The sequence below is a fragment of the Strix aluco genome, chromosome 3 (genome assembly GCF_031877795.1).
Source record: "Strix aluco isolate bStrAlu1 chromosome 3, bStrAlu1.hap1, whole genome shotgun sequence".
Classification (NCBI taxonomy): domain Eukaryota; kingdom Metazoa; phylum Chordata; class Aves; order Strigiformes; family Strigidae; genus Strix; species Strix aluco.
In genome coordinates, this window is record NC_133933.1 from 2,836,143 (window position 1) to 2,848,849 (window position 12,707).

The 12,707-nt window shown below is 39.6% G+C and overlaps 1 protein-coding gene across 7 annotated transcripts in view; it reads right to left on the minus strand.

The window, feature by feature from the left end:
* Nucleotides 1-12,707, minus strand: part of PUS10 (pseudouridine synthase 10) — a 36,123-nt gene that overhangs the window by 3,926 nt on the left and 19,490 nt on the right. For all 7 annotated transcript variants that reach the window (XM_074817170.1, XM_074817173.1, XM_074817172.1 and 4 more), the window contains 9 exons: nt 10,233-10,297; nt 9,150-9,235; nt 6,155-6,280; nt 4,333-4,389; nt 3,316-3,392; nt 3,168-3,223; nt 2,925-3,042; nt 1,591-1,733; nt 839-938 (listed from right to left, as the gene is read on the minus strand). In XM_074817170.1, coding sequence (XP_074673271.1) covers nt 839-938; nt 1,591-1,733; nt 2,925-3,042; nt 3,168-3,223; nt 3,316-3,392; nt 4,333-4,389; nt 6,155-6,280; nt 9,150-9,235; nt 10,233-10,297 — 828 coding nt within the window. The remainder of the gene's footprint in view (nt 1-838; nt 939-1,590; nt 1,734-2,924; nt 3,043-3,167; nt 3,224-3,315; nt 3,393-4,332; nt 4,390-6,154; nt 6,281-9,149; nt 9,236-10,232; nt 10,298-12,707) is intronic.

The following is a 12,707-nucleotide window of genomic DNA, read 5'->3' on the forward strand; positions in this document are numbered from 1 at the left end:
TTAATCATACCTACTCCTTGCCTAATCTCCACCTTCATCAAAGGATTAGGCTCTTTGGCTGAACTAAAATGCATTATTAGCAAGATGACTAATTATTTTCAAGTCCCTAGACATCTTTCATAGTTATGTCCTATCTGTACGAGATCGATGCTTCAGCCCAAGCCCCAAGTCAAGTGTTCCTGTTCTCAGAAGTAACTAAGTGCCCTCTGCAAGTTCTCTTTCTGTGCTGTCCTACAAAAGATACGCAAAAACCTGCCAGGCTGTTCTGCAAAATATAACAGGTGGGCAGCTTTCCAGAAATACATAAGAACAAGCATGCTGCTGCTCATCGGCTACTTCAAATGAAAAACCCATGTTCTAAAGAAACCTTGCCAAACCACTAGGTTAAATATTAAATCCATATCTCTACATACATTCTTTTAACCAAAACAAATTTTGTTTTTTCATCTGACTCCAGCAAGCGAACAGATAAAATTTCTCGCTCTGTTTGAACCGGCATTGAAAGAGGAAGTCAAATCTCTCCTATTTTTCATCCGACTCTGTTTTGAAAAGCAGTGATGTGGTACGTGTGACGCTGCTCAGCTCTGTTCCAGTGGGTGCTAATAATGAGGGTCATCAATTCATGGCATGTGCTCCCATCCCTCCCTGATGGGAATTCAGCAGGGGAAGCCTGTCACATGTGGCAGTATGGTACAAACCACTGGTTTTGCATTAACATCAATTTTTTGGTTAACTGTGGTAAGGAATGTGGATTCAGTCGGAGCAATTCCACGGAAACCATCTCACAAATGCAACTGTGTTACTAATTCCCAGGAAAGATAAACAGCAAACAACTTACTTCTACATCCAACTCCAGAATGTCGGCGGTTCTGTTCAGCAGGGAGCCAATATTGGGCTTTGTTCTTCCAAAGTCTCCATGCACAAATTCTTTAATGTAGCTAGGAATACCGGCTAAGGACAGGTGTATTTTACCATAAGGAAATTTAAAAAAAAAAAAAAAACAAAAAAAGTATGGTGAAAAACGCTCAAAGCCAAAATAATTTTTCCACTCCTAAGCCAATTTGCAGGGAACGTCCTGCTAAGCCCCTACCCATCTCTACAAGACTTCCTAATTCTTGGCTTCTGACTAACGCCAAAACTGCACTATTGACCTGTATTTTCATTTTATTCCGAAGTGAGTGGTGACTTCATGACAAAACTGTTATTTGTAAGTAGCTACAACTCACAGTCTGCATTGCAGTGCATTAAATACCGCCAAAGAGCTTATTTTCAAAGGTGAAAAGTTTTCAGTTAAATTAGAAAAAGCTTAAGTGTATCTTTAACCAGTACATTTTCATAGCTATCACACACTTTAAAACTATCAGAGTGGTCATCACAAAAAGGCACATGCTATCCGGGTAGCATTTCTGAATGAAAGCCTGAATGTGAAATTCTGACGTTAAAGCGAACATTAGGCAGCAATGTATGATTGCTGAAGAGCAGGGATTTAGAAACACCCCAGCAATAAAAGCAGGAAACTTCCCATTACCCGAATTACTCTAATCAGCAAGCTGTTTTGTAAACGCATTGTGCAACGGCATCTAAGGATACGTTCCTGCTTGAGTCTTCAGATGCAGGCGAAAATGATGCTCGTCTATGTACTCAGATTTCATGGTGTGAATGATCCGACATCTTACAGCTAGAGGCCTTCTGTGGAGAACCCGGAGAGGTGTCTTCTGGTCAAGTTTTAATTCCTGTTACAAGACGTAACAAAATAAATGAGGAAGGAAATGTGCAACATACTGCACAGATTGTAAGAGTCATATGCATTGTTAACCAATCACATCTTTTTTATATTGTATTATGGTAGTTGAGGAGCCTTCTTTGAGGTGAGATTAAGCTTTTCCATGTTTATCAAAGGAAAAAAAGGACAGCCATCTCAAAGGCTAAATGAGAAGGCCTCATATGAACACAAACTAATGGAATCACAAATACAGAGGAATAACCTTGAAATCTCCACAGTCCTTTGCTGGAATGACTCCAGGATTTCGAAGCTCACTGAGAGCCCCAAGGCAATCAAAAAAAAAAATAATAAAAAAATCCCACCCACAAAATGCTTTGTCTAAACTACAGCCAACCCCCTAGAAATAAAAGTGAGGAAAAAAACCCCCGAAATGAGATTAGATCTTGTAAGAGTCTTTTAAAAAGTTAATTCCCCACCCGCTTTCCCAAATGAGATGCAGCAGTCTGAAAGGCAACTTTTCAGGAAGTGAGTGGGCATGCTAAAAAAAAAAAAAAAAAAAAGCTTCACAACAGCCATCTTCCTGAACTGTAATGGCTCAAGCTCTGGCTTTGAGCATGATTTCATGGCCAAGGCCCTTAGGAAATAGCACAACACCACAAAAACTGAACAGACTTCTCCATCAGCAGTATCTCCCTGACCAACAGTTGGAGAAAGTTCTGGTTAACACAGCAGGCTCGTTAGGTTGAGCTCTTGGTAAGGCCTCTTTGGTTACTTTCCACAGACATTTGAAACTCCTAATCACTGCAGCTGTGGGAGAATGGCTTTAGAGCTGGCAGAACAAAGGACCTCCCCTCCTTCCACATACGCAAAACACTATCTAAGGTAAAGAAAGGGTGCGGGTGCCAGATTTCCTCTTCTCCCATTCCCTACTGTTTATTATTTGGCCTACTGGAAGGCCAACGTTATACAATAATTTGTTGTTTTGGCTAACAGCCAGCCAGCTGTATGGCTAGGATGACAATGGTGAAGCAAGGAAGGGTGAGAAGGGGGGAAGGGAAGTAGCAAAGTCCCTATAGCAAGAAAAACCCTGACCAAAAAAAACACAGAGAAAGAGAGATGCCCATGGGTGCACATATATAAACTCTCCCCTAAGGCACCAGGACAGGTACTACATAAATTAGCAAAAAAGAGCTACAGATACCTTGATATCATCTAGAAATGCAATGTCTTCTTTCTGTATTGCTTTGTCTGTCCATATTAAGGCACTATAGGTCTTTGTCTTCTCCTCTTCACCTTCCTTCATGCGACCAATTGCCTCTCTAAACAAAAGAAATTAATTACTCACATAACATAAGCATAATTATATAACGCTGTGAGCAAGAATGCTTGCAAAACTCCCAAAGCATCACTTTGAAATCCCTTGCCAGCGATGATAAATACTGACCTGGTGACAAGCTGTAAATCTCGAACCTGTATTTTGTCTGAAGAGTTATTAATTGTCTGTGATATTTAAAAAAGAATCAGTTAGCAAAACTGCTCAGTTAGAGAAGAAACACATGCTTTATGAGTTCCATGAGGTGCAAATGATTTACCTGCTGAAGTCCCTTCATTTCCTCAGCAGTAAAATGTATTCTACGAGGATTCACAAGCTCAATTGCAAAGGGCCTTCCTGGCAACGTGCACAGTCATAAAACATAAAAACATGTTGTTCTAAATTAATGTTTGAATTTATGCAGTAAGGTTGGAAGGTGTGAAGATTGTCTGCTGTTATGCAAACAGGGATAGGACTTGAGGGTTTAGGGATGTAGCATCAGATGAAAGGAAAGAAACAAGGGACTTTTTTTGGCTACTAAACCCCAGTATCAGCAATAAGTGCAAATTACGACTTCCCAGAAGACATCTTGTACAAGACTGTGCTAATTAAAAAATAAAATAAGAAAAAAAGTTAATTAGCTTATTTTCTGTCACCTACAGCAATGCCCAGGTGCAAGATGATGTTAAATCCCGCTCCCTCAGCTAAACATCTGTTGCAATAGCTGCACTTTCTGTGCTCAGGGCCAGGGATGATCCCCAGTATAAGCAATGCCAAGAACTACACTACAAATCAGCCAGCAACTGAAACACATCACTGATAATTTTTTCTTTTTCTTTCCCCTGCTCCCTTGGCTAGAGCAGCTTCAGCAGGTTGGAAAGCAACTGACCTCTATAAAGGACCCAAGTTCAAAAAGAAAGTAAGGCTTCCCCAGTCCCCAGTGACAGTGAGGCAAAGTAGAGGGACCCAACAGAAAACAAGATAGAAATCAGTCTGACACAAACAGCTTAAAAAATAGGAAGTGAATAAAATAAAATACACCTAACAAGCTATGCGTTTCCATGCATCTCTGCAGCCAAGGACACTGAAAAAGATCTCTTCTTTCACTTGGTTTTATGAAACTGTTTGGTCTTTGGGAATAAATACATAAATATTACTAAAATGTTTCCAAGATAAAATTTCAAAGCATGCCTAGTCACACACTTATGCACTTAGCATTCAGCAAGATCTATTAGGGGAGCTTCCGTTAACCATTTTGTTTGTTTCTGTGTTTCACAAGGGATATTCCAAGCCTTACCATTGCCTAGTGTTCTTACATCCACATCTTCTCTTCCAGAGGAAGAAAAATTAAAGCCTATAACAGATTTGAACAAGGCAGGTGAGATTTTATTTTACATTTTTAATACTCTCTACAGCTTTTAAAAGGTGAAGTATTCTCTTCCTAAACTTGTTTGCAAATCTGCTTCGAAGAGCAATCTTTATAAAATGAAGCCTGCACTATATTTGAACAAATCTGGGATATTTATTGCTTATTGCATCAGATTTACAAGTTTCTTGAAGAGTATTCCTAGTTCCTTGGCCTGAACGAGACTGCTACAGCGCTGAAAATGTCCAAAAAAAAGCAGCAGCATCCTAAAGGAATACTAATTATTTTTGTTCATTTCTGAACCATATAATTCGAGTTTATGAATAAAATCAAACTGAGCCATCTTCCTCCAAGACACAACTTTTTACCCTAAATACACCCAATGGTTTCCAAAGATATGAGAGAAATTTCTGCTAGTCACACACATCTGGACAAAAGAGGAAGAAAATTCAAGTCTGAAGCAAAAAGTAACCTCTGTGTATTTGGTTTTTTTCATCTTTCAAGCTACAGAAATGTACTGTTGGGTATTTTAGTTTCCTTCATCATTCCCCTTCCACCTTTAAGCTTTGCCTGAAGGAGGAATGGGGGACCAAACCCTGCACTAGAGGTAACTTTGCAGCTCTGTTCCACAGGGTCTCTGAAAAACTGATGGTTTTAAAACTTTTTCCTCCATAGGGAACGTAGAAAGCGCATAAGGATTTCCTCGGTTTTTATTATCTCTCATTTCTCTGGTTATTATTATGGCAACCACATAAACGTGAGAAAATCCTTCCATGACCACAAAGGTGTATTTTGGTCACACTACCAGACTTTTCGTAGTTGGGAATGCTCCAGACCCTTAACCAGCTTCACAGCCCTTTGCTGGACTCACTTTGGTATGTCCACATCTTTCTTGTACTGGGGAGCCCAGAACTGGACCCAGTACTCCAGATGTGTCTCCCCAGTGCTGCATAAAAGGCAAGGATCACCTCCCTTGTCCTACTGGCAAAGGTCATTCTGTTCATTTATATCTCTTCCCAACATTACTGCACATGAACTTCTGGTAGCCTCCTGCAGTAATTCTGCAAGCTGAAATCAGGTGTTACATAGTACCTGGCCTAAAGACATGGTTTGAGGATTTTCCTAGTGTTCCACGGGGAGGAGTGGAAAGTAGTTTTTTTCTTCCCAAACTAATATTTAATGCGATTTTTCCTTGGGCCTTCTGTGCCTCTAATTCCACATCTAGTAGATGACAAATGATGGACAGTGATTATTTCATGTGGATAATCCCCGGATGAGCATTTAGCTTGGGGAAATTTATGCACTCAAGAAAATGAATTAATCAAGGTAAGAAACATGAAGGGGTCAAAGGCTAGACAGATATTATGATATTATATTAATATAATATAATATTATAGATATTATGGCAAACACCTTCTCATTACAAGCCATTTTATGTATTACCAACCATTAAAAAGTATGGCTAGGCAAAAATACTAGCACATATATGAAACCATAATATTTGCATCATCAGAGCAGCTAAGGAGGTATTTTAGTACAATAAAAGACACTGCATAAAACAAAGCAGTCATCTGTTTACTCACAGATCATAGCTAAAAAAAGTTTACAAGCTTTGACTTGGAAGGATAAGAGAAGGATAAAGAAACACAGGTTTTTTTCCATTACGTGCTTGTTTTAAGTGAGTAGCTACTAAGAAAAAATAGTCCAGTAATGATGAAAAATATATATGGTAAAAGATCTCCTAGATACTTACTATCTGCTTTGAATTGTGCCATTAAATGCTCCGAAATCAGTTCTTCCACTGAAGATTCCAGCTTCCGCTCCCCATCAATAATCCAGGGAGTCTGAGGTAAATTCCTTGAATATTTGTTGTATCTTCCTGTAAAAAACAACTATGTCACCTGTAATCATTCTAAAGCCATGGACAAAAGCTCCAATATCACACAGCACAACACAACACATTTAACTTTTCATCAGAGCCTTGTGAAAATAAATTTACAGGCTTGAACTTGTTTTATGGCAAGAGCGTTAGAGCAAGAGTATGAAACACGTGCTGCTGCACCTACGAGGGGTCCAGTATCCAAGATAGCCAACTTAAAAGTAGACTTGGAGAGCCTATTGCTGCAGTCCTACCTTCAGGTATAGCCACAGAAACAAAACTGTGTATGGCGTGACACAACTGGGAACAAAACCCAGAGGTTCAAGAGCCTAGTCTGAGTCAACTTAATGCTGAATGGAAAATTATTTTTTTTGGTAATTGGAGCAGGGTCTTGAACCAGCCTAACTACAATACACTGAACTAGTGCTATACATATGTCTGTTCAGCATATGTGTCCCAAACAAAGATGTTCCCACACCCTCCTATATCAAGGAGTTCAGGTTTCAATCCAGGTTCTGCCATTGTCTGAATGTTTAACAAAAGAAACCCAAACTAAAATGTTTTGGCTCATTACAAGGAAAACCACGAGAGCAGAATGTCTCAATAATAAACTACGAATTTCAAGAACCTTGAAAAGTTGCCATGTAGAGGTTGCCATCCTCTGACTGATTCCAGTCATAGTCTTGTGCTATATCAGACTGTCATGCTGTCTTCCGTGACACGAGGACTGCTATAACCAAAGAACAAGTCTGACACGGATGACCAAGATGAGCTTTCTTATTGACAGGTTTTATAAGAAGTGAAAATATGCACAAAACAAGGAACTCATTCATAAAGAACAATGAGTAACCCCCCTGCACAAACAACTTTCGATCTGAAACCTTGCATATAAAAAATTTAAAAAGAGTTCAGAGTAGCTGTGCATATTATACTGTGCCTCTGTCATCTCAATTTTTTTGGTTTTCAGTATCATATTTTCCTATTTCTAACAATGTTTCCTTCTTGCATTTTGATCTGCAGAAAAACCCACACAAACAAATGGGCAAACTGACTAATACTGTTTCACTGGGGCAAATAATGAAAGTCGTATGACTAATCATTCAGAAGTCAGCTTCACACTACTAAATTCTCTTTCCATAAAACAGTAAAAGGAAGATAATATTTTTTTTTTCTCTTGACTCCCCATTCTAATAAGTTTAGCTTTTGACCTGAACAAAAGCGGGTTAAAAAAAACAGGTGTTTCTCGGTTTGACAGCTTCTCCTGAACCTTTAAAAAAAGGTTGGGTGGGGAAGTGATCACTCAACACCAAAGATAAGTCCAGGAGGGCAATACCAACTCTGAAACTCTGCTTACAAATTACAGTCCAGTCTCATTTAATAACAGCAAAATAACTGCACTGTACTCAATAAATTCTATTCTGGATTTAGTTCTTCAAAAATTAAAGACAACATCCTGCCCAGGTTTTGGTTTTTTTTTTTTGTTGGAGCAAGCTATAAACTAGAAATCACAAAACCGGTATTAAATCACATACAGAAAGGTAACCCTCTGTCTCTCTCTCCATACAGACAAATTCTGGTAAAACCATCCAACAAAGCGACCCAAAATGAAACAGTGTGTTTGGAAAAGGCTAAAAGACACTGGATAGCTTGGACTCATGAAAATGTACGTTCAACTGCCTAATCAGTAATTAAAAATAAGAAACAGGTATGTATAGAACACCAACTAGCCTGCCATGAGAACATTCCCTTTTGCATTTTTTATTTTCCTTTTACGTTTTCCTTTGTTCAGGATTTGTACCATCCTTCTAAACATAGTATGCTGGATTTAAATTGAAGTTTGTTTATTTCTTTTAAATAACCTGTTTACATATATTTAAGTAAGTGATTGTTTATACACAGGACTGGGGGAAGGGTAGATACTCTTGCAGGCGGGTGATAAAAAGGTTGAATCATCTCAACTCAGGGACACCAAGTGTTGTTGCAATACCTGTCTCACCCAATTATCTCAGATGCTATCTTGGTTTGGAGGGGGGAACTGGAAAGAGCTAAGCTTTCCAAAATTTAACCTTAATTAACCCCATTAAGACTGGCCATTTTGGATGGAACAATAAGCAGATAAATCCAGATGGTGAAAAACTTCTGAATTCTGGATTTTGGCAGAGTGAACAGCACTGCAGGAGCTTATTTAGTGGGGAAGTGCCTTTCCCAAACTGCGTGCTTATTTGTATTACAACTGCAAGATTTGCAGGGACAAAGGTTTTCTGAGGGAGAGAGCAAGCTTTGACAACAGGGCAAAATTCTTGATTCCAGAAACTGCTTCTGGGTAAGCCCCTTAATGAGCAGGGGCACAAAGGAAGTTGTTTTTAATCTTCACATCACCCTGTGCTGTCTCTAGAAGAGGGAACTCTTCCATCTCTCCAAGCAAAAGAAAAACAATGGGAAGGAAAAGCAGCATCTTCCTCAATATCCAAAAGGGAGGTGTGTGCACACCGGGAGCAGCCAAGGTGCTCCCCTTCTGCAGCCCCTCCCATGGGAACCCCCCCTTGGCCCCGACACAGCTGCCTGCAGCTCCCACTCCTCTTCAACCGTATTCCACCACACGCTATCTCCAAGTTTAAATTCACACTGTAAGAGCAGCAAACAGTTTTGATTTCAGCACGCTGATCTGTAATTTCTAACTTTTGACAAAATCACATCTTCAGCAAGTGTAACTTTTTCCCCTTTCAAACAGGTCCACTCTAGATTTGTTTCTTTGCTCCTTATACTTAAATACAGGAATCAACAAATAGCAAGAATGTTCTGGGCCTCGTGGCAGTATTATAAAATTACGTTTAAGACAAGACAGCAGCAAATAAATGGATCACTTTACCAGCCACAAAAACTGCACCATTATTGCACTGAATTTCCAGAGCAACACAGAGGTTCTTTGGTGAACTTGGGGGACATGGAAAATGCCTGTATAAAAAAAAAAGATTAAAAATATACTAGTAACACTAGAACATGATGGAGCACCACCATAGCATGAAAGATGACTACTTTGGTTACACAAAACACAGCTACAGTATAAACTCAGTATTGACGTTAAAAGCTGGAACACCAAGAAATGGATAAACATTACGGAAATCATTGCAAATACTTCTGTTGATCTGTCATTGAACATTATTGAAGTTTAACAGTCCAAAGTGTGCTAATAAATGTACATACTATAGTTACAGCAATAATGAAACTAAATACTGCATGAAAGCTATCTTCAGGATCTATTACTAAATCTTTGCTGGGAATCAAAGAAAAATGCTGTGAAGACTTTGTGCAGTTAAGCACAGTGAACTATAGAGAAAGTGTCTATTGATGTCTTCTCACTGCTTGTGATTTTTACCATATTACAGCACTCGGTATTTTCTTAAAACTCAACTCCTAACATTTCGGAAACATGGGAACGTGTCTTTCTTGATTTCTAAACCTCTTCTGTGGTTTTGGGGATGTACATAAAGATTTTTGAATGCAAATGCTTGGCAATACTACAACAAACTCTTCTCACTTCTAACTGTTCTAAGCCCAGAGATCTGCAGTGATGTGCTGCCAAAAGCACAGAGCAGAACTGCAGCTCTCTGACCCACAGTTTCTCCTCTGTGCTGCTCCTGAGATAATCAACCAACGAAGCCCTTTTACTAACAGGAAAAGGACCATCATCTGTGGCACGTCCAGTTTTCCATCCTCTGTGGCTTAGCTCAAACGTTTTAAGATTTCTCCTTAATTAAAAGATCTGCAATGACATTCTGTTACTAGAAGAATAGAAAACACAACACACTGTAACCAGTCAACTAGCAGAATTTAAACAACTGAAAGTTCTTTTATAGACATCTTACCACTACTTACCCACCTAATATTTTCCTCCCCATCCTAATTCTATACAAAAGCACAATACTAAGAACCAGTTTCAGTATACACTTACTTGAGGAAATCCTCTTCTTTTATCTTCTCTAGGGCTTTTATAACTGCCATTCTAGTGAAAACAGACTGCACAGTGAAATAAAAGAAATTAGTCAAGAACTAAGAGAAGCTAAGAAAGGATATGCTTCAGGAAGAAAAAAACCCTAAAACATACACACCGTACACTTCTCACAATATAGCTTTTCACTTGTGTTTTCTTATACCTAAAAGCAACTCTGTATCAGCAAGAACTCACTGTGACCTTAACCCTAACTTTAACAGGGCAACAAACTGGTGATTTTGCCAAAATCTGTTCAGGTAACTTACAATATGAAAGCAATACAACTAATGCAGCTGACAGATTGGAACATAGCAGTTATTTAGTCCTAGAACTAAAATTTACCCCTTTGTTTCTAGAAGACACGTACAAACAGTAGCATGTTTTGTCACTGTTTTTACACGGAAAAAAATAACAAGTGCCAGTGACTTTCGGCAGGTCTAAAGTTACTGTCGCGCTTCCAAATAAACCTACTCCAATTCCTTAGAATATGCAATTGCTAAGCGTGCCTTTGGTTAGCTGAAAGAAATGCTCAGCGTATCTCTGGAAACTTATTTCAGATGATACGCAAAAGTGTGCAAAAGCCAGAACCAAAAAAGTACTGCTTGGGAACTCAGGTTCAAATTTGCAAAATAGATTGTAAACAGAATCCTAAATCCATGAACAGAAACCTAAACCAGCTTCCCCATTTTCAACAGTTAAGTATACCTAAGCCCCAGCTTTTATCTCAGTGAGAGCAGGCTGGTAGTTCTTCCAAAAGTAAGACTGTTGAAACGGTATCTGTTTATAAAGCTCAAAAGTTCATTTATACTCAGAAGTAAGTGCACTGAATGGAAAGACTTGGCAGTTCCTGAACTGTGGAAGGAAAGCAACTTCAGACTCCCAAGCTGCGTCAATTCACGAGGGTGAACTGATAGTAAAATTAGTAATAATAGTACAGTGGTGGCAGGAGCCACCACTACCATCCTCTGTGCATAGCCAGGTGCTGCTGTGAGCCTCACTCAAGTGAGTTTAAGGCAGAAAACACAGAATTTAGTTCCTAGAACAGGAGAAACAAGTGTTGTAACAGGTGAGGTGGAATCCTACCTTAGGAGGGCTGAGGACAGTAGAAGATCTCTAAATGAATCTCCTAATCAAAGCATGGTCAGCTATGAGATCAAACCATCTTGCCCAGGTTTTTATCCAGCCAGGTCTTGAAATCCTCCAAGGATGGAGCTTGCACACCCTCTCTGCATAGCCTGCTCCACTGTCCAACTGTCCTCATGGTAAAAAAGTTTTGTCCTTTATCTCCTCCAAATCTCTCATTTCAACTTATTTCCGCTGTCTCTCATCCTTCCACCATGCACTGTGATGAACAGCCTGGCTCCCTGATCTCAATAATCTCTCTGTTGGGTCCTCCTGAAAGCCTTCTCTTCTCCAAGCTGAAAAAAGTCCAGGTTCCTCAGCCTCTCCACCTAGGGCACATGCTCCAGCCCCCTGACTGTCTTGATGGCCATCTGCTGAATTCCCAATTTAATGATATCTTTTTTGCAAACTGGATTGGGGATTTGGGAAAAAAAAAAAAAAGGAAAAATACTGGGTCACTGTTTGGAACAATTCAAGTCTTTGCTCTAACACAGAGTTCCTGGATGCCTTCAGGAAAGCTGCTCTTTCTCCTTCTAAGCATAAATCAGAGATAATAGCACTTCCCTTCCTCGTAGAACAGATGAACTAGGAAACCCTTAAACTAGCAGCAGGTTTAAATAACTATCTACAGCAGAAAACACAGAAATTTTCACTCTGAACCCAGTTTTTATACTACTTCTCTGATTAACACAGCCCTTGAAGCTAGCTTCAAGCACAGCATCTTTATAAAGATGAACCTCTGATGGCTCTTCAGAGCCGGTATTTCTCCCTTTAGATTCCCCCACATCTTGTTGCCTGTGTGGTTTTAACAGCCAGGCCCTGCTGGTTTAGCTCCTTATGTGGGATTTCCCCCCTTTTAAAGGACAGCAATGCAGCAAGCAGTGAGTTATAACAATACAAACCTTCTAAAAAAAGACTTGCATTTATTGGTCAGGTGGAGTAGAGTAGGCAGAATTCCGGGGTCAGACTGCCTCTGCCAAATGTCGGTAGACTCTTCACCAGAAAGAATAAAAGGCCTTGCATAGGCTTCTGATAGAAGTTACTTGTTCTCCCTCTGATCACACCAACTGTCCTACTTATATCAGGTTCTCTCCAACTGTTTTTTTATTCTTACATGTCCTCTTTTCTGTCAATGATTGTGTGCGTGCTCAGGGTCTGCAACAAGTGACAAGGTCCCTTTTCTTTCCTCCCCTCCTCCAGAGGTAGACAGGATAAAACCATCCTGAATGTATCGTGTCTTTCATTCAGATCAGAGGACATGAAAACTGCGGCGTGATCGTTTCTCTTTTGGCTGTGGAGTCTCATCTTCACAAT